This window comes from Cheilinus undulatus, linkage group 3, assembly GCF_018320785.1.
Source record: "Cheilinus undulatus linkage group 3, ASM1832078v1, whole genome shotgun sequence".
Taxonomy (NCBI): Eukaryota; Metazoa; Chordata; class Actinopteri; order Labriformes; family Labridae; genus Cheilinus; species Cheilinus undulatus.
Genome location: NC_054867.1, coordinates 53,320,278 through 53,347,364, shown reverse-complemented (window position 1 = coordinate 53,347,364; position 27,087 = coordinate 53,320,278). Strand labels below are relative to the sequence as shown.

The 27,087-nt window shown below is 38.2% G+C and overlaps 1 protein-coding gene across 1 annotated transcript in view; it reads left to right on the top strand.

Annotated features, from left to right (window-relative positions):
* Positions 1 to 27,087, top strand: part of ptprt (protein tyrosine phosphatase receptor type T) — a 516,342-nt gene that overhangs the window by 158,573 nt on the left and 330,682 nt on the right. Inside the window, exon 8 of the mRNA XM_041782769.1 lies at positions 4,015 to 4,308. Within this exon, the coding sequence (XP_041638703.1) occupies positions 4,015 to 4,308 (294 nt within the window). The remainder of the gene's footprint in view (positions 1 to 4,014; positions 4,309 to 27,087) is intronic.

Genomic DNA, 27,087 nt, shown 5'->3' with positions numbered 1-27,087 from the left:
AAGAAATTTAAAAATTGCGACTAAGCTAATGTTTTTTCATGAAATTATAGAATGTCTCAGTTTCAACATCTGATATGTTGTTTTTGTTCATTTTCAAATGGAATATGGTTTTTGGAGATTTGACAATCATTGACTTCTGTGTTTATGCATGTTTTGTGCAGTGTCCCAACTTTTTTGGAATTTTGGTTGTACGAGCAATACATCTAAAGAAATTAGCCATTTATAGTAAAAGAGATAAATAATAGAAAAGTTACAGTATTTACAGCTGCTTTTGACCACTACTCAAAGCTACAGCTCATTTTTATTAATCGATTTGAATCAAGAGAGAAATCAACCCAATAGTAGACATGGGCCTGTCCCAACTTCCTGGAGACTCCATTAAATTCATGAGGTAATATTTTTCAAGAAGTGGTAAATGTTTTAGTTTCAACGTTTGATGTGTTGTTGGTGTTCTGTTGCGAAGATTTATGAGATGTTAATTTACATTTTACACATCATCCCAACTTTTTTGGAAATCAGCTTAATGTGTTTAATTTACTGGCAGCTCCCTCTCAGAAACTATCAGACCCACAGCCAGAAATCTAGGAGTAATATTTGATTCAGATCTCACCTTCTCCACCCATATCAGTAAAGTTGTCCAGTCATGTTTTTTTTCCACATCAGATCTATCGCCACAATAAAATGAATACTCAGCCAGTCAGATCTTGAAAAAGTCATCCATGCCTTCATCTTCTCCAGACTCGATTACTGTAACTCTCTCCTCTCCGGAATCACTCAAAAATCCCTCTCTCGCCTACAGTTAGTCCAGAACGCAGAAGCTAGGCTTCTAACTGGTTTTAACAGACGGCATCACATCACCCCCATTTTAGCATCCCTACACTGACTCTCTGTAAGTTTTAGAAACGATTTTAACATTTTACTAATTACTTTTAAAGCACTATTTAACAGAACTTTTAACCCCCTACGAGCCAGGCCGCAGCCCTAGATCCTCAGGCGGGAGCCTCCTGGTCGTTCCAAGGTCGAGGCTCAAAACTAAAGGTGACAGGGCCTGCTCTGTCAGGGCACCTCGACTTTGGAACAACCTGCCCGAGGAGATAAGGCATGCTGAATCAGTGACATCTTTTAAATCACTTCTTAAAACTTATTTTTATAGACTTGCTTTTCAGTGATGTCGTCTAATGTCTTTTACTGTCTTCAGTTTTTTTTTTTTTTTTTTTTTTTAATAATTTTTCACTCTAGTTCTTCTACTTTACTGTCAAATTTAACCTTAAAACCTCTATATCTGCTCTTCGCGACTTTGTATTTTTTGATTATTAATTCTTATGCAATATCTCCACCTCTCTTACTTGCTTTTTAGAGCCCCCCTGCTTTTATTGTGTCCCCCTCTTCTTGCTGCTATGTCGGTTTCACCAGACTATTATCATTATCATTATCATCATTAATATCTTTCACTGTCTAGAATTTTAATTTCGTATGCTGACTTATTAATCTCTACACATTTTTACTGTTTTTATTCTCCTTCTTATGATTTTGATTTATATTCCTTTTTGTCTCTTCCTATTATTTTAGAATGCTTTTACATTTCTGGTCCTTAGGTGTCATTTATGAGGTGGTTCCTGTGTTGCCTGGATTGGTCTAGGTCATTCTGGGTTTTTATGCTGTTTTTTATTTTTATTTTTATTCTTGGTCTTCGTTTTTATGACAGAATCTTTCATATCTGGGTTTTTATGATGTCTTTCTAAACTGATACCATTTTTGTCTTTAGAGTGTTCTGCTAGTTTTTATGATGTAATTACATTGCTGGCTGAGTTTTTCATGGGTTCTTCTGTTGTGGGGGTTTTGTCTTTATTGTGATGTTCTGCTGTTTGTGTTTTGCTTTGTAACTGTGATTCTGCTTGTTGTCAAAGCACTTTGTAAACCTCTGTTTTTAAAGGTGATATACAAATAAGTTTATTATTATTATTATTATTATTTATTATTATTTAGCAGAATTTTAACTTTGTCTGCTTTGATTTACATTTTCATCTCAATTTGACTAAACAACTGAGGCTTCACACAGAACCAGATTATTTTTGGTCAGCTGACTGTGTAAACCCTTAAATCATTTGGAGCGGCATAGATACGGCAAAGTCAAATTTTGGTCTTAATACAGCAATTCGAATTGGAATGTAAGACCTTTATAAACACAAATCAGCCTGAAAATAATGGAGTCTCTTTTTCCTTGTCCTCTTTATTGATGTTTTTATTTTAGAAAAGAATCAAAATAGAAAAATGGCTGGAAAGCAGGAGGTAACTAAACCAGCTCCTAATGAAATGATGCTTTTTAAAATGGGTTTGTTTTTGGAAAAAATTATGCCGTGCATCCTGCGAGGTGGAATCAGGGATGAGGCTGAACAGATTCATTTGTACAGACACTTCAGCACCACTGATTGGATTAACTTGTAGTTTTAGAGGAAGATAAGGTGTGTAATATTTTCTATTTTAACTCTGATTGGTTCAGATGGTAGCACAGCTTTTATAACAGAGTGATTTATTAGTTTTCTGGTTTGACAGAGCTGGGATATCCAGCAACAAAACATTAGGTATATGTGCTTGGTTTGGTGGAATATTCTCTGTTTCTGTTAGGCTAGAAAATTTTCAGATCTTAACTGGTTTATCAAATATGGAAGACCAGAGAAAGGCTGACAGTGTTGACTGAATTTTGTAGTTAAAGAAAGTCATCAATGAATTTTACAAGTAAAAAAGATTGTATACAGAAAAAACAGCAGCCCTCCCTAGAGTTATGTGAAAAGTTCAATACAGTCAACACAAGCTTCATGTTTCCATGAGGCTAATAAAATATACACCACGGCCAACTTTTGGTCCTCAGGCTGTAGTTTGAACACCCATTCATTTGATCAAAAACACCAGGCCACGCGTCTACTTTTAGTATTGGGCTGTTCTGTAAAATAGAGTTATGAGATCAAAGTCAGGATTATAAGAACAAATTAAGGATTATAAATTGAAAGTCAGAACTATAAGATCAAAGTCAGAATTTTAAGATCAAAGTCAGGCATATAAAATCAGACAGAATGATAAGATCAAAGTCAGGATTATAAGATCAAAGACAGAATTATAAGATCAAAGTCAGGATTACAAAATCAAAGTCAGGATCCTAAGATGAAAATCAGAATTCTAAGATAAAGGCAGAATTCTAAGATGAAAGTCAGAATTCTAAGATCAAAGTCAGAATTCTAAGGTTAAATCAGGAATTTTACATCAAAGTCAAAATTCTTAGATTAAAGCCACAATTGCAAGATCAAAGGCCACATTCTGTGGTCAAAGTCAAAATGTTAAGATCAAAGTCTGTATTCTAAGATCAAAGGCTAAGTTTTTTTTTTTTTTTGGTCTTAGAAATTTGATTTTAACTTCTGAATTAGAATAAAAAGTCTCAGATTAAAGTCAACAAATCTTTCAAACTCTGGGAAAAAGTCAATATTCTGACTTCAATCACAGATTTCTTAGAAACAAGGTCACATTTCTGAGAAAAATGTTTCTTAAAACATGCTAGAACAATGTCCGTGTTCTGACTTTGATGTCTTTTGGCAACAACTTCCAGAGTTTTGTGATTAACGTCAGAACTCTGGCCCAGATTTTTGGATTCTGTCTTTCATCTCAGAATTTGGAACGAAAAAATATCTTCTTGTTACGATGGCCCTAATCCTCTTCTGTGACATGTTAACAAAAAATCTGAATCAGGGATTTACTTCCGGAACCATAATAACCAAAAAAGTTGGCAGACATTACTGAGGTCTTTATGTATATCAAACAGTTGAACCATTCAGCATTGTTTACCAGTAGTACGTGTTCTTACATCCCCCTCTCCTATACTCCCCATGTCGATACCTCTGTTCTGTTTCCAGATGTTGTAAACGCATTCATGTTGTTTAGCTCTGGGGTCAAAGCTTTGTGTAGAAACTACAGAGCATGCCTGAAACCTTAAGTAACCACTTCATCTCTGTTCCCATTCCCCAGCTCCACCCACCCCCATCGCCCCACCAGAGCTCCTGGCCGTCGGCGCCACCTACCTTTGGATCAAACCCAACGCCAACAGCATCATCGGGGACGGGCCGATCATCCTGAAAGAAGTGGAGTACCGCACCACGTCAGGGAACTGGGCGGAGACTCATGTCGTAGACGCCCCCACCTACAAACTGTGGCACCTGGACCCTGACGTGGAGTATGAGATCAAGGTGCTGCTCTCCAGACCGGGGGAGGGCGGGACAGGACCGCCAGGGCCACCGCTGGTCACTAGGACTAAATGCGCAGGTAGGTGGCACCATTTCTTATCCTTCTGGCCTCTGACTTTCTCTGTCTTTTTCTCTTTGCGTTCTCCTTTGCTGATCTTATTGTTCATCTTTGATAGCTTTTGGTTTGATTCTGTTATTGGGGAAATTCGGTTCTGCAGGATCTTGTTTGCTTACAAGAAGAGCTACTTTGGTGTCTTGTCTGGTTCCTCCTGGAGGTTTGATCAAACTTTTACAGTGAAGCTTTTTAACAAACACATTTTCTCCACTACTAGACAATTGTACTTAAATGAACTTGATAAAGTTGTAGATCTCTGACAGGGCACCCTGGAGGGCCCTTTATCATGGTATGCCTGTTTCAAGGGCCCCTAAAGGGGCACTTTATCACAATTTTTTTTTTTAAATCACACAAAATTTCCCCTTAGAGACCCCATAAATTGGTATTATCAAGCTTTGTCAACTTAGATGCCCCAAAGAAGGCACTTTATCAAGCTTTGTCACTGTAGAGGCCCCAAAGAGGGCACTTTATCAAGCTTTGTCAACGTAGAGGCCCCAAAGAGGGCACTTTATCAAGCTTTGTCAACGTAGAGGCCCCAAAGAGGGCACTTTATCAAGCTTTGTCAACGTAGAGGCCCCAAAGAGGGCACTTCATCAAGCTTTGTCAACGTAGAGGCCCCAAAGAGGGCACTTTATCAAGCTTTGTCAACGTAGAGGCCCCAAAGAGGGCACTTTATCAAGCTTTGTCAACGTAAAGGCCCCAAAGAGGGCACTTTATCAAGCTTTGTCAACGTAGAGGCCCCAAAGAGGGCACTTTATCAAGCTTTGTCACCGTAGAGGCCCCAAAGAGGGCACTTTATCAAGCTGTGTCACCGTAGAGGCCCCAAAGAGGGCACTTTATCAAGCTTTGTCACCGTAGAGGCCCCAAAGAGGGCACTTCATCAAGCTTTGTCAACGTAAAGGCCCCAAAGAGGGCACTTCATCAAGCTTTGTCAACGTAAAGGCCCCAAAGAGGGCACTTCATCAAGCTTTGTCAACGTAAAGGCCCCAAAGAGGGCACTTTATCCAACTTTGACCACTTACAGACCCATAAAGAAGGCACTTCATCATATTTTGCCTACGTAGAGGCCCTGTAAGAGGGCACTTTATCCAACTTTGTCCATAGGAGTCCCCAAAAGTTTGGTCTTTATTAAACTTTGCCAACTTAAAAGCTCCTTAAAAGTAATTTTGTCACTTTTTGTCCACTCAAAGGTCCTCAAAGAGGGTAATTTTTCACATTTTGTTCTCATAGAGGGCACCAAAGAGACTACTTTGTTCAAATCTGCCACACAAAGATTTGAATGTTACCTCTTGGTGTCTTAATGCTTAAGAGCTCTCAGACACCAAAGTTACTGGATGGTAGAAATGTAGCATATGTCAGCACTGTGACTGGCTAGATTTTTGCCTTGATATGAATTGAGATCGGCCCCATACCCCCTACAATCCTGAAGTGGCATAGATACCAGATGGACATTAAATATCCAGACAAAGATGACCCAGCTTGTAGTTTGAATGGATGTGGATGTAGTGATTGCTTTAGGAACTGCACAGATTTCATCTAGAACTCTTTCTAGTATAAATCTTTGGTCTGAATGGGGGTTTTAAGTTGAATAAATCCTCCTCAGGTCTTGTTTTGGATGAAGTTAGGTCTGATTCTTCAAAAGCAGATGATTGAACGAGCATCAGGAGAAAAACTTTTCTAATTACATCCTCCTCTCCTCTCCTCCTGGAGAACTGAGATCAGGAATCAAATGTGATGATAATCGGGATGCTAAGATGGTTCCCTGCAGATGAAGGAGCTAGAGGAGAGGTGGGAGCCAGAGGAGGTTAGGTGGGTCAATCATGGCGGATAATGACGGTCCCAGTGGGGGCGTGAGGACACTACGAGTGGTCGTCATTTGATAAAAGGAGAGCCAATCAGATCTTTGATGTTGGTTAACCCTGCAGGAAGTCATCCCCCTCCTCTGGTGGACCATTAATGTCTGCTTTTCTTTTCTTGATTTTATTCTGTCCATCTTTTTCTGAAGGTTTTGTTGACTTTTACATTGTCTTTGACCTGTCTTGATTGCCTGTTTCTTCCTTTTACTGTCTGATCAGTAGGGCCCCACTACCAACCTACTGTAGGAGGGCCTTATTCCAATTTTAAGGTTTATCATTTTTGTGAGATCAAATGAAATGCTTATTTGTTGGTCTTCAAATGCCTTAAAACTCACAAAAAACACATTCAAAGGCACTGACATGTTTCAGTGACGGAAACTTCACTTGCAGTGGTGATAAGCTAGATAGCTCGCCGTTCAACAGGAAGTAGGTGTAACTCTCAAAGGAAATCATTGACTGGCTTCAAATGTCACATGTATGATCAAGGTTGACCCCACTACAGAATGTTATCTTCAGTTTTTTCTCCATTCTGTTTTTCTTCCTTTCTCCATTTTTTTTGCTCGGTGGTTTTTGTAAAGAGTTGTTCTAAAGGTGCAGAAACTCAAAAGCCTTTATAGCATTGTTTGTTGAAGAAGAAGGGATTTAAGGAGAGAGAAAAACGCAGGAAGAGGAGAAGTCAGCGAGAGAGTAAAGGGGTATGTTCCCTCTAAATCCTGGCGTTGATGCTTTTATCCGGCGGTGATAGACATAGCTTTTGTTTGTGTCTCTGGGCTTTGGTTTCAGTGTTTTTAAGTTGTGAGGATTAAGTGCATCTGTTTCATATTTTCCTTGTGTGTCATTGTGTATTTTTGTGTTATTTTCAGTCTGCTCTGTTGATTCTGGCTCTCGGCAGTAATCAGGAGGTGAAAATTAAGTGTTAACGACACACTCCCGCTCGTCCTGTCCTTACCCTACCTTTGCTGTCTCTTAACATCCTTTTTTATTCTACCTTTTATTTCAGTTTTAATGATGTGGCTGTTATCATTCAATAGTTACTGACATTATAGGCTGCTCAAAAAAGTAGGGACGAGGCAATGTTTACTATTGTGTAGCATCCCCTCTTCTTTTAACAACAGAGGAGGAGAACAGAGGAATGTTGTCCCATTCTTGTCTGATGTAGGGTTCTAACTGCTCAAAAGTCTTGGGTCTTCTTTGTCAGATATTTTGTTCCATGATGTGTCTGTGGTTTCCATGAGGAATCTTAATTTTTTTATTCTCTGACCACAGAACAGTTTTCCATGTTGTTCCAGTCCATGTTAAATGAGCTTTGGTCCAGAGAAGACGGTGGTGTTTCTGGATCCTGCTCACATATGGCTTCATGATCCAGCTTTAACTGTCATTTGTGGATGGCACGGCCAACTGTGTTGACAGACAGTGATTTCTGGAAGTGTCCATAACACCCCATGCTGTGTTCTCAAGAACACTGTTTTTAATGTAGTGGCCCCTGAGGGCCTTGTCCCTTGCTCACAGAGATTTTCCAGATTCTCTGAATTTTTCTTATGATATTATGGACTGTAGATAGTGGGATATTCAAAGTTTTCACTATTTTCTGCTAGTGAACATTTTTCTTTTAGACATAGTTTTTCACAGATTGGTGAACCTCTGCCCATCTTCTCCTGAGAGACTCTGCCTCTCTAACATGCTCCTTTTATACCCAGTCATGTTCAGAGGTGTCAAAAGTATTCCCATTCATTCCTCAGGTAGAAGTATAGATACTAGTGTTTAAAAAGACTTAGAGGTAGAGGTTGAAGTATCAGCTCAAGCATTCTACTCAAGTAAAAGTGTAAAAGTACTGGTTTCAAAACTACTTAAAGTATAAAAGTAAAAGTAATGTAATGGGAAAAAATGCCATTAAGGACAAAAGCTTTGGCCACGCCACAGGGGCCTATAGTGCACTACCCCACCTCCCCAAATACATTTTTCTAAAGGCCATAATGGCTATAATGTTAATGTTGAAAATTTGGGATGCACCTGTTTTAGTCACATTTATTTCCATTGAAAATGAACACATTTTAGTACAATGCAAATACATTCAAGAACCATATATGTGTACTTCCAACCTCCTCGCTGGTGCTATTTCCTTGCTGGAGTGTGACATGATTTGTGTCATGTGCACAGGTGTGATGGTTCACGTGCAAACCAATAGGGTGTCAGAATGGTATTACGTTATACTTCTCATCCAACCACAATCAAATTCACTCTATCTGGATGGCACGATTTATCTGGACAGGTTTTTGGGTTTTTATTTGTGTTTTTTTGAACGATGCCAAGCTATAATGAAAACAAGCTGAAATTAAATAGCAGTAACGAGGCTATTTTTAAAATGTAAAGAGTAGAAAGTACAGATAATTGTTTGTAATGTAAGGAGTAGAAGTAAAAAGTTGGCTGAAAACTAATTACTCCAGTAAAGTATAGATACCCAAACTTTCTACGTAAGTAAGGTAACAAAGTATTTGTACTTAGTTACTTGACACCTCTGGTCATATTACTGACCTGTTCCTAATTAACCTAATAAGTTGCAAAATGCTTCTTTGGCTGTTTTTTTTTTTTTTTTTTTTGGCATTTCTTGCCTTTTGTTGCCCTGTTCCAACTTTTTTGAGATGTATTACTGCCATCAAATTTTTAAATCAGCTAATAATGTTCATGTAAAATATCTCAGTTTCAACATCCTATTTGAATAAAACGTGGGTTTATGAGCTTTGGCAACCATTGCATTCTGTTTTTATATACATTTTACACCACATCCCAACTTTTTTGGGATCAAGGATGAACAAGAAATCACCTAAAAGAGCAGCACTGGATGAAGTTAGATCTTGGCAAAATGCAGAGTTGTAATAAATAAGCTATTTACAGTTGAAGTGATAAATAACAGAGCAGTTACAGTATTTACAGCTACTTTTGACCACTACTCAGAGCTACAGCTTGGTTGTAGAAAAGAATGACTCAACATGTTTGCTTTGAGATAAACTTCACATTTTGAAGACCCTGTAGTTAGTTCTCCAGGCTGAGTTAGCTGCCGTACGTTCAATTAGATGCTTGTTTCCTTCTGGGAAGGGTCACATAGCTATACATAAACAAACATAATTATTTAAAAACCCCCTAGGACGGTTTGAAAACATCCTAGTTCCAGAGCTCTAATGCGCTGCAGTAGTCTAGACACTGGATGAAATGTAGTTAAAGTTTTGTGAACTTTAAGATTTCCTCAGCGTTGCTGTAGCCTCTGACTTAACGTGAAGCCGACTGGAGGCCGTGCTAATTTCCTCATACAGAAACTCCTCTGGCTGATGACTTATACGACTCAGTCTCTGCACATGCCTGCAAGCTTTCACATTTGAGCAAACTTGGCTGATAGAGAGCTGAAAACTGAAGCATTACAGAGCATTTTGTGCTTGTGTGTGCTGACGGTGCATGCAGAAATAGTTGCTTTTTAGCAGGGTATAATAGAAACAGAATCAGTGGTCAGTCTCTGCGTCTTTGTGGGTAAATGGCAGCAGAAAGGAACATGTGTTTCTGGGATGGCGCCGGCGTGTTGACAGAATAAGAGCAGGCAGGTATGACAGATGTTCAAAAGCCTGCTGGCTACTGGCACCGCTGTGACGCATGTGTGTTTGTGTTTGTCACCACACCTTTAGTGTTCACCTTTCTTCTCATATTAACGTCCGCAGCTCTGCTCAGGCCTACTAGAGCAACAAACAGCATTTAAAAAAGCAGAGACTCAGAGGAAATCACCACCTCATCACCTGGTGGAGTTACTGTAAAATATCCAGGTGATTGAGCTGCTGCTTTCCTCACATGCAACATACAATAAACAAACTTTCACACATTCTGGCCGTGACATAATCGCAACCTCGCCAGACTCAGAGCCCTCATCATCAAATAGAGCTGTGACGATGATTCTTGATGTCCCCTGTCCCTTCAGAAACCTCTGTATCCATGCACTACGGGCCCATTTCATCCTTTGAGCTGCATTATAGCAGTGGAAGTACTAAGAGGGTCATCGTTGGTGTCTGTGAAGTAATAAAACCATCTACAGTAGCAGGATGGACTCCATTGTCTGTATAGAGCATGACATTTTTTGGCTGCCACAGTTATTTCCTGTTTTTTTCTTCTTGGTGGAAAAACCTACTTTATGGCTGTTCCCATTTCACCACTACCCTTTGAATAAGAGTTAATAATAGTAGAGGTGAAATCCTCTCCTGTGAAATCGAAAGACCATTCAAATTCCTGGTCCATCAGCAGTAGTCTTTTATGTAAAGAGACGGGTCAATACCAGACATTTCAAGTATGGGTAATTTTTAATTTTTTGATTGAATATTAGGTACATAAATGGAAAAATGGGAGGATGGAAAAAAAAGCAAATTTTAAACTCTAATTAGACATTTGGCAATTTTTATAAGTCTGAGAATAAAGGCAACATTTTGAGATTTTAATCCAGAGTTCTGGAAAAATCTGCAATCTTATATTAAAATTGAAATTTTGAGATCAAAATCAAAATTCGGAGATCAAAGCCATAATCGAAGTCAGGATTATAATTTCAAAGAAAGAAATCTAAGTTGGATTTCAGAGATCAAAGTCAGAGTTCTGAAATCAAAGACATAATTCTAAGATATAAGTTAGAATTATAAATTAGAAGTCAGAATTCTTAGATCAAAGTCCAAATCATCAGATCAAAGACATGATTCTAAGATCAAAGACAGAATACTTACATCAAAGACATACCTTTTAGATCAAAGTCAGCATTAAAGTTCAAATAAAGAATTCTAACATCAAAGTCAGAACCCTGAGATCAAAGTCAGAATTTTAAGATCAGTGTCGTATTTCTAAGACCAAAGATATTACTCTTAGATCAAAGTCAGAATTCCAACTTGGAAGTTAGAATTATAATTTTAAGTCCAAATTCTTAGATCAAAGGCAGAATTATAAATAAAATGACAGAATAATAAGATCAAAGTCAGAATTCTGAGATAAAAGGGGAATTCTAAAATCTGAGTAAAGGTTGATGGATCAAAGTCAGAATTCAGAGATCAAATTCATGTTTTAGATGAAATACATAATTTTAAGATCAACGTCAGAATTCTAAGATCAAAGTTAGAATCATAACCTTACAGGCAGTGTTCACAGATCTAAGTCGGTATTATAATCAAGACAGAATTCCAAAATCAAAGTCAGAAAGAATTCAAAGATCAAAGACAGAATTTAAAGATCAAAGACAGAATTCTAAGATCAATGTTAGAATTGTAATTTCAAAGCAGTGTTCTTTGATATAAGTCAGTATTATAAGATCAAGACAGAATTCTAAGATCAAAGTTAGAATTGTAATTTCAAAGGCAGAGTTCTTAGATCTAAGTCAGTATTATGAGATCACGACAGAATTCCAAAATCAAAGTCAGAAAGAATTCAAAGATCAAAACAGAATTCTAAGATCAAAGACAGCATTCCAAAATCAAAGTCAGACTTTTTTTCTCAGGATTTAACTTACCCCGGCCCCTTCCTCTTCTGCAGGGCTTAACTCAAAATTAGGACCGTTGTAGCTGATGATTCAGACACAGGTCATAAAAATCATCAACAAATGAGTGAATGTACTTGCAGCAATCTTCAATCTTTCTGAAAGTTTTCAAGCTTCCATTTATCCAAATATACCGAATTCATCAACTATATAGGTGGTTTTGACCTAAAGTGTCTCCTCTTGGCTCCTCCACCTGCTCCCAGAGAATCCAACAAGGTGTTTTTTTTTTTTTTTTTTTTTTTTTTTAATCTGTGAGTCGGATGTAGTGTGGCAGATTAGTGAGTGCAGACTAAAGAGCAGTGAGAGATGGCAAACTGAAATGTACTCCACAGAGGTACAGCAAGGACACATCCTTGATAATGATTGATTTCCCCTCCCCGTATCCCTCCATCCCACCTCTAATCACTCCTCCTTTACTTCTCAAGGCTTCTGAACAATCTATCGCCCTGTTTTCATTTAGATACCTACTCTGGTCACATAAACAACACTCAGTGGACCCGTAGTGACCTCCATGGGTTTGTGCTCCTCTTAAATGAGCCTCTTTCTCCATCATCCATCCTCGCTAATCTTTCTCTCTTTAGTCTAGCTACACATTATTCTACTTTGTAACCTTAGCGCACATAAAAACATGATAGACTGCCAACATAAAGACAGTTTCAGCAAATTTGAAACATAATACTCAGTTTAATTTCACTATCCACACCCAGACCTGATTGCTGCCAGACCTTCTGGATTCAGAAATCCCTTAAATAGAACCTGTCCTATACAGTGATGGAGGCAAAAAGATCTGAAAAAGTAACATATCATGGAGCCACCCAAAGAAATTTAAGAACAGGTAAGTTCTATAAGCTTTGATGACATCATCTTTAAAGGCACAGGATAGAATCTTCTATAAGCTGCGATGCTATTATCTACAGGCAGAGAACGGAATGTTCTATAAGCTTTTTGATGTCATCTTCAAAGGCAGAGAATGTAATGTTGTATAAGCTTTGATGACATTATATTAAAGGAAGAGGATTGAATGTTTTATAAGCTTTGATGACATCATCTTCAATGGTGGAGGAAAGATTGTGCTATAAGCTTTGATGAGGCATAGGAAGGAATGATGTATAAGCTTTTTGATGTCATCTTCAAAGGCAGAGAACAGAATGTTGTATAAGATTTGATGAAGTCATTGATGTCATCTTCAAAGGCAGAGAACAGAATGTTGTATAAGATTTGATGAAGTCATTGATGTCATCTTCAAAGGCAGACAATGGAATATTCTAAAGCTTTTTGATGTCATCAAAGGCAGAGGAAAGATCGTTCTAAAAGCTTTGATGAGGAAGAGGAAGGAATGTTGTATAAGCTTTTTTGATGTCATTTTCAATGTTAGAGAACGTCATGTTGTATAAGCTTTGATGAGGTCATCGCCAAAGGCAGAGAAGGGAATGTTCTATGAGCTTTTTTGACGCCATCAAAGGCAGAGGATGGAATGTTGTATTAGATTTGATGATGTCATTTTCAAAGCCAGATGACGGAATGTTCATGAAGCTGAGGATGGTCATGACGGTTCTGTAGTGGTCTAGTCAAAGTCTGAAATCTTTGTATGCTCAAAAATCCTCCAATGTGGTTGAATTAAAACAATTCTGCAAGGAAGAGTGGGACAACATTCCTCTACAGCGATGTGAAAGACTCATTGATTGTTATCACAAACGCTTGCTTGCAGTTGTTGCTGCCAAGAATGGAACAACCACTTACCAAGTTTAGGTGGCCATGACTTTATCACATAGGGCCAGGAAGGTTTGGATGGCTTTGTTCCCTTAATAAATGAAATCATCATTTAAAAATGGACTTTTGTATTTACTCAGGTTATTAAACATACCTTTACACAGAGCTTTCCCCTAAACTCTGTTGATCCCAACATAATCTCTCTTCATAAATATCTCCCACTAACTTTTCCTCTTCGTCTCCAAAGTGCAGCAGACTTCCTCTAATCTTCCTGTCTTCTCCTCCTTCCTTATAAATTATTTTTATGTGAGCGGTGATAATGTAAGTGTTGGCTAATATGTTACCCAGTAAAGATGGACTTTTAATTCACCCTCTGTGCATAAATCTGCCTCTAGTATCTCTTCCTCCCTTCACATTTCCTCCTGTCTTTACAGCAAGCAGATGCTAATGTGAATGTTGGCTAATCTGCAGCACTCTATAAAGACTTAATTCACCCCAGGGTTATATACTACGTCTGCAGCCCCCCCGCTCCTCTCCGCCGTTTCTTATAAAGTAGATCTTTATGTGAAGGATGGTAATGTGAGTGTTGGCTAATGTGTTGCTCCATAAAGATAGATTTTTAATTCACCTGCAGGGTATAGACTGATTTGGCTGACACGACGGCTTCAGCTTTTCTGCAGAGATAAGCACTTTGAAGCAGTTAAAGAAGCTCTACACTAACACAATCAGAGCTGACTTTGTGCAGGTATGCAGCCTCTTAATAACAGTCCGGATCTGCTGGCTTTCTGTTAAATAAGCCCATTTTGCTGCAGAGCAAATAACACGTCTGTGTTGCTTTTTCCAGCAGCCTGTTGATGAGATAACTGCAGCCTTTAGTCAGAAACAGATGTTAACAGATGGTGCAGAAGCTGGTGAAGCTCTGCCCACCTGCAGCAAACTTTCAGCTACTGTCCTCACAGAATCCAGCTCTCTGAAGACCAATTAAATCCACACAATGGCTAAATCATGGGTGCAGACTCTGCAGCGTCACCACATGGTTAGTTGATGCTGTTCGAGGCCTTAGGATGGGCATTTTGGCCATCACAGTTTTTCTGATGATTGGACAGGAAGTAAAGAACAATGGTTAGGAAACAATTAGAAAGGAGGACAATTAGAAAGTCCTGCAGACCCCCTACTACATGTTTACACTGATGAAGGAAGACCAGAGTCCAGAATAGTCTCGGACTGAGCTTAGTGGCTCTTTAACAGCGTTTCTCCTTTGTTTTGCTGTAAACATTCTTTTGATGGAAGTGCCATTTTAAAGCAAATTTAACTTGTAGATTAGTGGTAAGATTGAGATGACAACAGGGGGCCTAGATAGGCCTGCCTGTAAAAGGCAAGGATGGAATGTTTAAGATGCTTTGATGTCATCATCTCCGAAGTAAGAGGAAGGAGTGTTCTATAAGCATTGATGCCATCATGTTTTGAGGCAAAAGATAAAATGTTCTATAAGCTGTGATGCCATCATCTTCAAAGGCAGAGAACAGAATGTTATATAAGCTCTGAAGAAAATCATCTTCAAAGGCAGAGAACAAAATGTTATATAAGCTCTGAAGAAATCATCTTCAAAGGTAGAGAACGGAATGTTATATAAGCTGTGATGCCATCATCTTCAAAGGCAGAGAACGGAATGTTCTATAAGCTTTTTTGATGTCATCTTCAAAGGCAGAGGATAGAATGTTTTATTAGCATTGATACCGTCAAAGAGGGAATGTTTTTTAAGCTCCAAAGGATGACATCATCCTTCTAAAGCAAATCAAAGTCATCAAAGGATGACATCATCCTTCTAAAGCAAATCTAAGTCATCAAAGGATGACATCATCCTTCTAAAGCATATCAAAGTCATCAAAGGATGACGTCATCAAAGGCAGAGGATGGAATGTTGGTATCTTAAGGCCTTTTTCCCTTCTTTTTTCCTAAATAGTTGACCATAGTTGTCACCTTTACAAAAGTTGCCAACAATGAACAGTCAGCCGAAGTGTTTGTGTCTTGGATTGTTGTGTGAAGCAGCAGTTACCAGCAACGTCATCTGTAAAATCAAGGATGGAATGTTTTATAAGATTTGATGATGTTGTCTTTCTAAAGCCCACTGAAGGGTTTAAAGGATGGCATCATCATTAGAGGGCAGAATGTTGGTGAAGCTTGGGAGCTTTTACCCTCCATTATTGCCTAAAAAATGGCTGACTTTTGGAAGAGTGGATGGAACTGGCAACCCGCAACTTGGTAGTTCACTTTGTTGGCACCGTTTGGAAAAATTTCCAACTAAGGAGAGCTCAAAAGAAGCTCAGAATTGTTTTTGCCCAAGTTAGTCTCATCAGGCAAAATATTAGGTGATTGGTCAATTTGTTGATCTCCCCCTTCTCAGGACTCCCCTTTATAAACAGTAGTGTGGCAGAAAGCCAACAAATATTTGACTTGTTTCTCTCAGCCTTTGCAGCCTCTTTTATCTGCTGCTCATTCACATCTCTTTGCTGAGCTGAGCTGAACATCTTGAACCAGAACACCTTTCCTGCAGCTCAAACTAAAGGGTCTTTATTTTCTGGCTTAAGGGGCTAGTTCCCTTCATGCTAAGAGCCATTCTGCTTTTCACATGGCGGAACAAAGTGGTGAGTTCTGCAGGGAAAAAGGTCCCAATTACAGTCCAATATGTGGCATTGCTGTATGCATGGAAAGCCAGTGCATTGTTGGAGAACAGCAGGAACCTTTTATTTCTCCTCAAGTGCACTTACTTTCCTCAGAAAGCGTCAAAGCGGGGTACTTGTGTCACCTCAGCACCTAGTGACCGTGCAGGTAGTTACACATTTTAAAAGAGCAGCCTTAGCGGGGGGACGAAACGGATAAAACTACCCAACAATCCTTTTAATAGTGTCATAAAGTTACTTCCACTCTCCACACTCAGGCATACCTTACATTCACAGTGAAGAAATATAATGGATTTTGAATGTCCAACACTCAAGCACTGAAACTTCAGTCTCATTTCTGTCTGTTGGGGGGTGGGGGGGGTGGGGGGGCAAATAAATAGGATTCTGAGATGAAGTCAGAATTCTGAGAAAGAAATCAGAATTTTGGGATTCAGGGTTCTGAATGCTGGGATTGAAAATTAGGATTAAGATATTGAAGTGAGAATTCTTAGATCAAAGTCATAATTCTCAGCTCAGTCAGAATTCTTACATTAACACCAGATTCCTTAGATCAAAGTCAGAACTCTAAGATAAAAAGCTGAATTTTGAAATCAGAATGGCATTCTTAAATAAAAGTCAAAACTCTTAGATCAAAGTTAGAATTCTAAGAACAAAGCTAGAATTCTGAGATCAAAAGCATAATCTAAGATCAAAATCAGAATTCTGAGATCAAAAGCAATTTTAAGATCAGTCAGAATGCTAAGATCAAGGCATAATCTAAGATCAAAGTCAGAATTCTAAGATAAAATGCATAATCTAAGATCAAATTCATAATTCTGAGATCAAAAGCATAATCTAAGATCAAAGTCAGAATTCTGAGATCAAAAGCAATTTTAAGATCAGTCAGAATGCTAAGATCAAGGCATAATCTAAGATCAAAGTCAGAATTCTAAGATAAAATGCATAATCTAAGATCAAATTCATAATTCTGAGATCGAAACCATAATCTAAGATCAAAGTCAGAATTCTGAGATCAAAAGCATAATCTAAGATCAAAGTCAGAATTCTGAGATCAAAAGCAGAATTTTTAGATCAGTCAGAATTCTAAGATCAAAGGCATGATCTAAGATCAAAGTCAGAATTCTGAGATCAAAGGCATAATCCAGGATCAAAGTCAGAATTCTGAGATCAAAAGCAGAATTCTTAGATCAGTCAGAATTCTAAGATCAAAGGCATAATCTAAGATTAAAGTTGGATTTCTGAGATCAAAAGCAGAATTTTTAGATCAAAACAGCATTCTTAGACAAAAGTTGAAATTCTTAGATCAAAGTCAAAATTCTAAGATCAAAAACAGAATTTCAGGATTAAAGGAAGAATTATAAGATCAAAGTCAGAATTTTTAGGTCAAATTCAGCATTCTTAGATGAAAGTCAAAATTTTGAGATCATAGACAGACACCCCCCTTCCATTAAAAGAAGAGTCGTAAAACATTTTCAATGCCCCAGCTGTTATCCTAAAATCTCAAGCCACTTGTGTTAGTTTTGTGTTCCACATGGATTAAAGAAGAAAAAAACGTGCACGTAGGAATAGACAGACTTAAATATGTGTTTACAACAGGATGCTCAAAACATTTTTATTGTGCTCCATATAAGGAGACCTAATCTGATAATAGTCTGTTTTATTCATAATCAAAGGAATGTTTTTCACAGTTTGACATAAGGGTAATTAATGTAATAAACAAATACACTATATTGCCAAAGTATTCACTCACCCACACCCAGGTGTATAAAATCAAGCACCTTGGCAAGCAGACTGTTTCTACTAACATTTGTGAAAGAATGGCTCGCTCTCAGGAGCTCAGTGAATTCTAGTGTGGTACTGTGATAGGATGCCACCTGTGAAACAAGTCCAGTGTGGAAATTTCCTCGCTCCTAAATATTCCACAGTCAACTGTCAGTGGTATTATAACAAAGTGGAAGCCATTGGGAATGACTGCAACTCAGCCACCAAGTGGTAGGCCACGTAAAATGACGGAGCGGGGTCAGCGGATGCTGAGGCACATAGTGCACAGAGGTTGCCAACTTTTTGCAGAGTCAATGGCCACAGACCTCCAAACTTCATGTGACCTTCAGATTAGCTCAAGAACAGTGGTAGAGAGCTTCATGGAATGGGCTTCCAAGGCTGAGCAGCTGCATCCAAGCCATACCTCACCAAGTGAAATGCAAAGCATCAGATGCAGTGGTGTAAAGCACACCGCCACTGGACTCTAGAGCAGTGGAGACGCCTTCTCTGGAGTGACGAATCGCACTTCTCCATCTGGCAATCTGATGGACGAGTCTGGGTTTGGGGGTTGCCAGGATAACGGTACTTGTCTGACTGCATTGTGGCAAGTGTAAAGTTTGGTGGAGGGGGGATTATGGTGTGGGCTTGTTTTTTCAGGAGCTGGGCTTGGCCCCTTAGTTCCAGTGAAAGGAACTCTGAATGCTTCAGCATACCAAGAGATTTTGGACAATTCCATGCTCCCAACTTTGTGGGAACAGTTTGGGGATGGCCCCTTCCTGTTCCAACATGACTGTGCACCAGTGCACAAAGCAAGGTCCATAAAGACATGGATGAGAGAGTTTGGTGTGGATGAACTTGACTGGCCTGCACAGAGTCCTGACCTCAACCTGATAGAACACCTTTAGGATGAATTAGAGCAGAGACTGAGAGCCAGGCCTTCTCGTCCAACATCAGTGTGTGACCTCACAAATGCGCTTCTGAAAGAATGGTCAAAAATGTCCATAAACACACTCCGAAACCTTGAAAGTCTTCCCAGAAGAGTGGAAGCTGTTATAGCTGCAAAGGGTGGACCGATCAGGGTCAAGATAACCATCAAAACGAGTCTAAATGAGACCAGAGAAATCAGCTACTATAATGAACTTTTCTGCCACTTTAGTCTCTGAATGCGTAACTCTGTTATAAAATGCACACAGACCAACTCACAGTCAAATTACTTCTTTGAGTAAATATATTACAATCATAGAAAAGCAGGTTCTGTAGGCACAGCTGTGTTTTATTCATAAGCTAAGACTTTTATAATAAAAAGACTTCCATTGTTGGATTCAGACTCTCCTGACAATCCGTCTCCATCTGCTTCCACCATCGATTCAAACTGGTGGAGGAAATTTAAAAGTCAGCCAGATACTTAGTTCAACTCCTTCATTCCCTGATATAAGACAGCCTTTATAAAATACATATATGCTGTTTATTAGAGGTGATAGAACAGTTTGCACACATATGAAGACATTAATTAAGCATTTGAAGATTATGTTTTTCTGCAGCAATGGCTACATAAAGTTTAGCCTTTGTCGTTCATACTGCAGAGATCCATGTCGATGTTTAGAGTGAAACTCTTCCCTAGTTCCTAGTTCCGTATATGCTCATGTATGCATCTGAACTACTCTGTTAAAACTAACGGACACTTTATAGTGAAACTAAACCCTTCTTTCTGACAGTGCCTGCTCTGTGTAGTCTAAATGTATGTCCTTGTGAATGAGGCCATCACAGAAATATATTTGAAGAAAGTTTTTATGAATGCAGTCTGATGATCAAACGTAATAACGAGCTCTTTCATTTCCTCTGAGTATTGATGCCGCTTTTTTCTTTTTTTGTGCTCATGTTTGAATTTGTGTTTTTGTGTAATTATTGAACATGTCAGATCAATAAAGCTGAAGGACAGAGATAATAGATACCAAATAGCATCTTCTTTACCAATAAGGAAGCCATACCCTTCAGTTTCTGTTACCGGGGTTTCCCTTTAGCATGCCACCAAAATGCTAAATAACCACCTTTGTTTTCTTAAGACAACATAGCTGCAAAAATTGCCATAGATGCCTCTTTGTCTGTTGAAATTTGTTTTACAGCATACTTGTGTTGTCGCCAAAAATCAGGAAGTTGCCCCTCCATGTCAGAAGTCCATCTGACTGTTTAAAAAGTAACTATACCCTCAGACCACAGATTTTTGGCCAAATTGTAGCACAATTTTAAACACAATTTGAAGCCGGAATAAAGCCTCGTTTTGAGCCAGGTTTTGCTTAGAATTTTTAGCCTGATTTAAAAACTGTTTCGATCCAATTTTGAATCAAATTTTAAGCTTGAGTTTAAGCTGATTTTGAGCCCAATTTTAATCTTATTTTTAGCCATTTTTTTGCCTAATCTTAAACCCAATTATGAGCCAGAATATGAGCCAAATCTTGAGCCAATTTTGAACCAAGTTTTTACAAGATTTGAAGCCCAATTTTAATCCTGATTTTAAACCAAATTTTGTGCCAAATTAGGAGCCCAATTTTAAATGTGTTTTCAATACTAAATTCAAACCAGTTTTGTGCCTGATTTTGAGCCAAATTGTAGCCCAATTATGAGCTTGATTTTTAGCCTGATTTTCCTCACAGTAGAAATCCTGGGTTAAAGGTGTAATTCCAGGCTTGTCAGGCCAGATCTTATGTCCAACTATTCCTGAGGTGTGGTGTCAATACCATTATTTTACTGCCCCCAGTAAAGTTCATCTCTCCAATCTAGAATCCTAAATTCCAAATCTTGTTTTTATGTTGGTTTTGTTATTTTCTGTTACTGAAATCAGTACAAATACTCAAAATATGAGCCTTTATATTATTCCTTACCTCAACCACACCAAAAAACATCATACCACCACAAACCACAATGGTACATTGAAAATGATAATTATTTTTAGTTAAACTGTCTGTTTAAGTACAGATAGATGAGATGAATCATAGATAAGACACGGTCATTAGACGTAAGTATTAGTAAATAATTATGAAAATAATAATAATGAAAAAATAATAATGAAAATATTGATTATAATGAAAATGAAAATGATATTAACAAAACAATGATGATAATAATAATAATAATGATAAAGATGATGATGATGATGATGATAATAATAATAATAATAATAATTATTATAATAATTATAATAATTATGGAATTAATAATAATAATAATAATAAATGATGATTATAATTATGATAATAAAAAATAACGATAATGAAATCAATAATAATATAATAATTATAATACATAATGATTATAATTATAATTTTAATAATGATAATAATAATTTAATTAATAATAATGATATACAATGATTGTAACACTGATTACAATAATGATTTTAGTAACAATAGTAGTAATAATAATAGTTCTAATAGTTATAATAGTTATAATAATAATAATAATAATAATAAAAATAATAATAATAATATAATAGTAACAGTGTTGGGGGTAATGTGTTACAAAGTAATCAGTTAGAGTACTCAGATTACTTTCTTGGAGTAACGAGTACCATAACGCATTAGTTTTAAAATTCAAGTAATCCTGTTATTAGTTACATTTTCATAAAAGTAATCTCTTACTGAAAGAAAAATCCCAAATTTCCTCTCTCTTGCTCTTGCTTCCTTCTCTCTGGCTCCAAAAAGAGAGAAAGAAAAAAGAAGCTCCTTGAAGCATCTGCTCTGTTTGTCCTTCTCTCTTCCTGTAGTCACGCGCGCATTGTTAGCTTGTTGAACCAGCGAGATGACAGATAGGACAGCAGGCCACTGTGGAATTATCTACATTATGATGGATTTTTGGATAAAAGGGACAAGAACAGCATCCTGGTGAAACGCAAGTTTAAAAGCACCGTTTGCTTTCATTGAATCAGCTGTGCAGCTGTTTCAATTACGCGCTGTTATTACGCCCGGCGTTGGAGTGATTCTGTCTGCCTCTGCTCAGCTTGTTGTCAGATTGTGAACTTGTTAAAGAGCTGTAAATGTTTTCCTGTCTGTAGGTGGTGTTTTCAGGCTGCACAGATACAGATTATGGGCTCTAAATTTAGAGTCTGCACATTCGAATGCAGAAATGCGGTTGTTATCTGTCGTTTTTACAACCGCTGAGTGGAACGAGTGGCTTAAGGGTTTTAATATTTAGTAACTCAAAAGTACTCTAACATGTTAGTTTTAGAAGTAGGTAACGCAGTAACGTAACAAATTACTTTTCTCAGTATGTAACACAGTAATCTAACGAGTTAGTTTCAAAAGTAACGCTACCCAACACTGAATAGTAATAATAATAATAGTTATAATAGTAATAATAATAATAATAATAATTATTATTATTATTATTATTATTATTACGATATATGGACAATAAAGAGACTAAAAAAAGAGATAACATAACATGCACACAGCAGTCAGCAGGAAAGCCCCAAAGGATTATGGGAAGTCACACTATTTGCAGAAGTGTGGTGGTACTGAGATGAATCCTACATGTGCTTGTTATTGTTTTTGTTTATTATTTTTCCTCCTATGAAATCGCTCTGCCTCCTCCTCTGACATCCATCAACACGCTCCTCCTTCACAACCGCTCTCTCACCCGTGGCGCTACTCCTCCTGTCTGCTCACAACTCTAAAGTGTTGATTACAAGCGCTCCTCTGCTGAGAAGTGTGCATGCATGCTAATGTGTGATGAATACCACACACCTTTACATTAATAATTTCTCAAACATGCACCAGTTTTTTTTAACTCATGGATCAATCATCCCAAACAGCTAGTTGGCGTTTTAAATAAAGTTCACCGGTCTGTCCTGTCCCTGCACCTGTACCTTTGTGTCTCTATTGTCGGGATGTGCAGCTCCGTTTGTGTGTTTTTTCAGGTCTGACGCTGGTTTTTAAAGAGTTCTCACTTCCTGTCTCAGACAGACAAACTTCACACCCTCCACTCCCGTCTGCTCCGCCATGACACCGTGTAACACACCCTCAGAATAGGGAGCTGTTACTAGGAAGATTTCAACTGTTGACAGACTCAGTATCCGGGCAGATTTCACTGGACTTCACTTTCAGTTTGTTACTTTGCAGCAGGAAGTAGACATTAGTAAGGTTAATTCTCCAACTCACTGGATGTTGTTGCTTTTTCTGCTCTGCTTTGGACTTTCCAATGAAACCATGTTGACTCAGAAATTTCCAAACTTTATGATCAAATCAGTGAACTTTTTTTGCAGAGCCCAGGATTAAAGGATGCAACAAATGTGAAATCAGAGCAGGAAACGTGACTAAAATGGCAGATTATGGATAAAGAAGAGCTTCAAATGAAGGCTTGTTGGAAACAAACAGATACCTGATGAGAAAGTTTTTCTGCAGACCATAGACGCTGGTTAGAAGGTAGATTTAGCAGCCTCTCTCCTCCTCTGCGCCTCCTGTTCCTCTTTCTTGTCGAAGCAGCGGAGGTGAACGGAGTGGATTAGAGCTGAAAGCTGCTTTCTGACACAGGAAGTCAACAGCACCTCACGCTGAATTGGACAAGTGAAGAAAAGTGGGACAATTTTCATCACCCCACTTGCTGTGAATGTTTGAAATTCACCGTGTGAGTGTGACGGTGTGTGGTGGAGTGAGTGAAATCAACTTTCTTTGGAAGATTTTCTCAGGCAGAAAAATCTGCCTCAAATTGCCCAAAAAGTGAAATCCTTCTGGTGCTTTTTTTCCCCTTTCTTCTCTTGATTTTTTTCTGTTTACTTTTGAAGCTTTCAGAGCATTTTTTCCTCTATTTGTGCAAACCTTTGACATGGAAGCAGTAGGTTTATTCAAGTAAACTTTATTTTTGAATGCTGCGAATCTGTGTCTGGGTTTTCAGGTCTGTGTAAAAAAGAGAATTGAAAATATCAGCTTGTTGAAAAACCAGAATAACTCCAAAACTAAGTTGAGTTTTTTTAAACAGTCACTCCCTTGTTCTCTTACATTAACTGTCCTTTTCTGTAACCCATTATAATCCCATAAATGGAGCCTCCGTCACTCTTAGCTTCACCAACATTCCATCCTCTGCCTTTAAAGATGTCTTTTCTTTTAAAGTTCATTAAACATTCCTTCCTTTCCTTTGTAGATGATGCCTGATGATGTCATCAGTTAGTTATTAACATACCATCTACCTATAAACCATCTACCTATAAACATTCCATCCTTGCCTTTAAAGATGATGTCATCCTTTAAGGTTATAGAACATTCTGTACTCTACCTTTGATGATGTCATCATTTAAGGCTAATGAAACATTCCATCCTTGTCTTTAAAGATGATGTCATCCTTTAAGGTTCATCTGTTAAAGCTTATCAAACATTCCATCCTCTCCCTTTGATGTCATCATTAAAAATTAATGAAACATTCAATCCTTGTCTTTAAAGATGATGTCATCTGTTAAAGCTTATCAAACATTCCATCCTCTCCCTTTGATGTCATCATTTAAAATTAATGAAACATTCAATCCTTGTCTTTAAAAATGATGTCATCCTTAAAACCCTCTAGAAAATTATGCCTTCTACCCTGATGATGTAATCCTTTAAAGCCAATTACACATTACGTCCTTGCCTTAAAGATGATGCCATCTGTAAAACCTTATAGAACATTCTATCCTTGCCCTTGATGTTGTCATCCTTTAAAGCTGATGAGACATTCTGTCCTTGCCTTTAAAGATGATGTCATGTGTGAAACCTTATAGAACATTCCATCCTCTACCTTTGATGTCATCATTTAAAATTAATGAAACATTCCATCCTTGTCTTTAAAGATGATGTCATCTGTTAAAGTTTATCGAACATTCCATCCTCTACCTTCGATTATGTCATCATTTGAAGATAACGAAACATTCTGTCCTTGCCTTCGAAGATGATGTCATTCTTAAAAACTTAAAGAACATTCCATCCTCTACATTTGTTGATGTCATCATTTTAAGTTAATGGAACAATCTATCCCTGCCTTTACAGACAATGCCATCCTTTAAGTCTATAAAACATTCCATCCTCTACCTTTGATGATGTCATCATTTAAAGCTAATGAAATATTCTGTTCTTGGCTTTAAAGATAATCCTTTAAGCTTATAGAACATTCCATCCTTGCCCTTAAAGGTGATGATAGTGATCACTGCTGAACCTTATGAACCTGGTTGTATAAATACATAAATGCTGACTTCAGTAAGTGCAGGTCGCTGGTGTTTGTTGCATTGTCATTTCCATCATCTGTTAACATGGGCCATAGACTTTGTCTCTGAGGTCTTTGCATTTCTTCCACCATCCATCAAAGTGAGTGAATCCAAAGTAAAGGGAACCACCATCTTTGAAGCTCTTAGATCGGAGACGTTTTGGCAGGAGAAGAGGTACCACTCTGTAAGAAATCAAAGATCCTCTGACAGAAGTGAGGCCTCACTGTGTGATCAAAGAGTGAACCCAGATATCTCTGACATTTAACAACATGTGTGATCAGCCAGGCTGGACTATGATGAGCTTTTATGTCCTGGGATGAAAGGGGGGTTATGAGCATCTGTGACGTACAGTGCCTGTAAAAAAATATTCACCCCCTTGGATGTTTTACCCTTTGAATGATTTTCTAAATAAATCACGGTCAATATAGTTGGCTTTTTTGCCAAAACAATTTAAGACTCTACAAAGATTTCTACAAAGTATTGCCAATTAAATTAAAAAGTATCTCCAAGTTGCTTTTAATTGACTAAGGTGTTGATAAATCCACCAAAGTTTGCACATTTACAGTCCTGTGCAAGATACACATTCAAGATTTTCTTCATAGTTCTGCGCACCGTCAGTCTGCCAGTTAAAAGTAAAATCTCCATGCATGCACTTTGACATGCAGTTCCTCCCATTTGATTCCCACTTTAGTAAACATGAGAGAATAACAACATGCAGCAGTAATGGTCAATCACACACTGACAAACCCACTCATGTTTCTTAAATGTGACTTTGCTTCAAAACGCGCTGATTGCAGCCATCTTGACACCGACACATCGCTCTCGTTAACACGGCGCTGGTGCCACAAATAACTCCTGAACAAGCCCCGACACAAGGAGGACAAAAAAAGGAACACAATCAAACAGCGATGCTAAGAGTAATGAGAGCAGCGCTGGCGGCTCCGCTGTTTGTTTGTGCAGGTCAAGGTGCAACAAGTTGCTGTGGTGATTGTGAGTTTGTGGCGTTTTTGATTGGTCCATAATGAGCCTACTTGACGGTGTGTGCAGAGGACACAATGAGGGGGCGACGGGGAGAGTGGAAGTGATAAACCAGAAGAAGAGACGTTTGGACAGATGACAGGAGGAAGAGGGGGATGAAGAGATGGGGAGGTTGGCGAGCCCAGAGAGAAAAACAACAGCAGCGTCACCTTTGTTTATCGTTTCATTGGGCTGTCAATTAAAATCTGATCAGGATAAATGAGACAAACTATTTGTTATTTAGTTCAATTCAAGATCAGATTACTTAGAAAACTTCAACTCAGAGTTTCCCTGAGACTTAGAACAATACACACACAAACACCTCTGTCTTCTCTGGGCTGACTGGAAAACTGTTCTGTGGTCACATTAATAGAATTTAAATTCTTGCAGGAAATAAAGCACCAGCCCTCTTTTTAACAACAGTCTGGGAAGTGAAGGGACCAGATGGTGGGAGAGGAATGTTGTCCCATTCTTGTCTGATGCAGGATTGTACCTGCTCAACAGTCCTGGGTATTCTTTGCTGGATTTTTCTGGACTGTGAAGCCATGCTGTTGTGATGGATGTGGTCTGTAGTTTAGCATCATCTTGCTGAAATAGTCAAGGCCTTCCCTGACAGAGACGTTGTCTGGATGGGAACAGATGTTGCTCTAAAACCTCTCTCTACTTTTCAGCATTGATAGTTCCTTTCCAGATGTTAGAGCTGCCCACGCCATCGGCACTAATGCAACCCCATACCATCAGAGATGCAGGCTTTAGAACTGAGACCTCCTCTTTAGTCCACAGGACATGGCATCTGTGGCTTCCATGATGAATTTTAAATTCTAATTCATGTGACCAAAGAACAGCTTTCCATGTTTCTTTCCATTTTAAATGAGCTTTGGTCCAGAGAAGATGTCAGTGTTTCTGGATCCTGGTCACATATGGCTTCTTCTCTCCATGATCCAGCTTTAA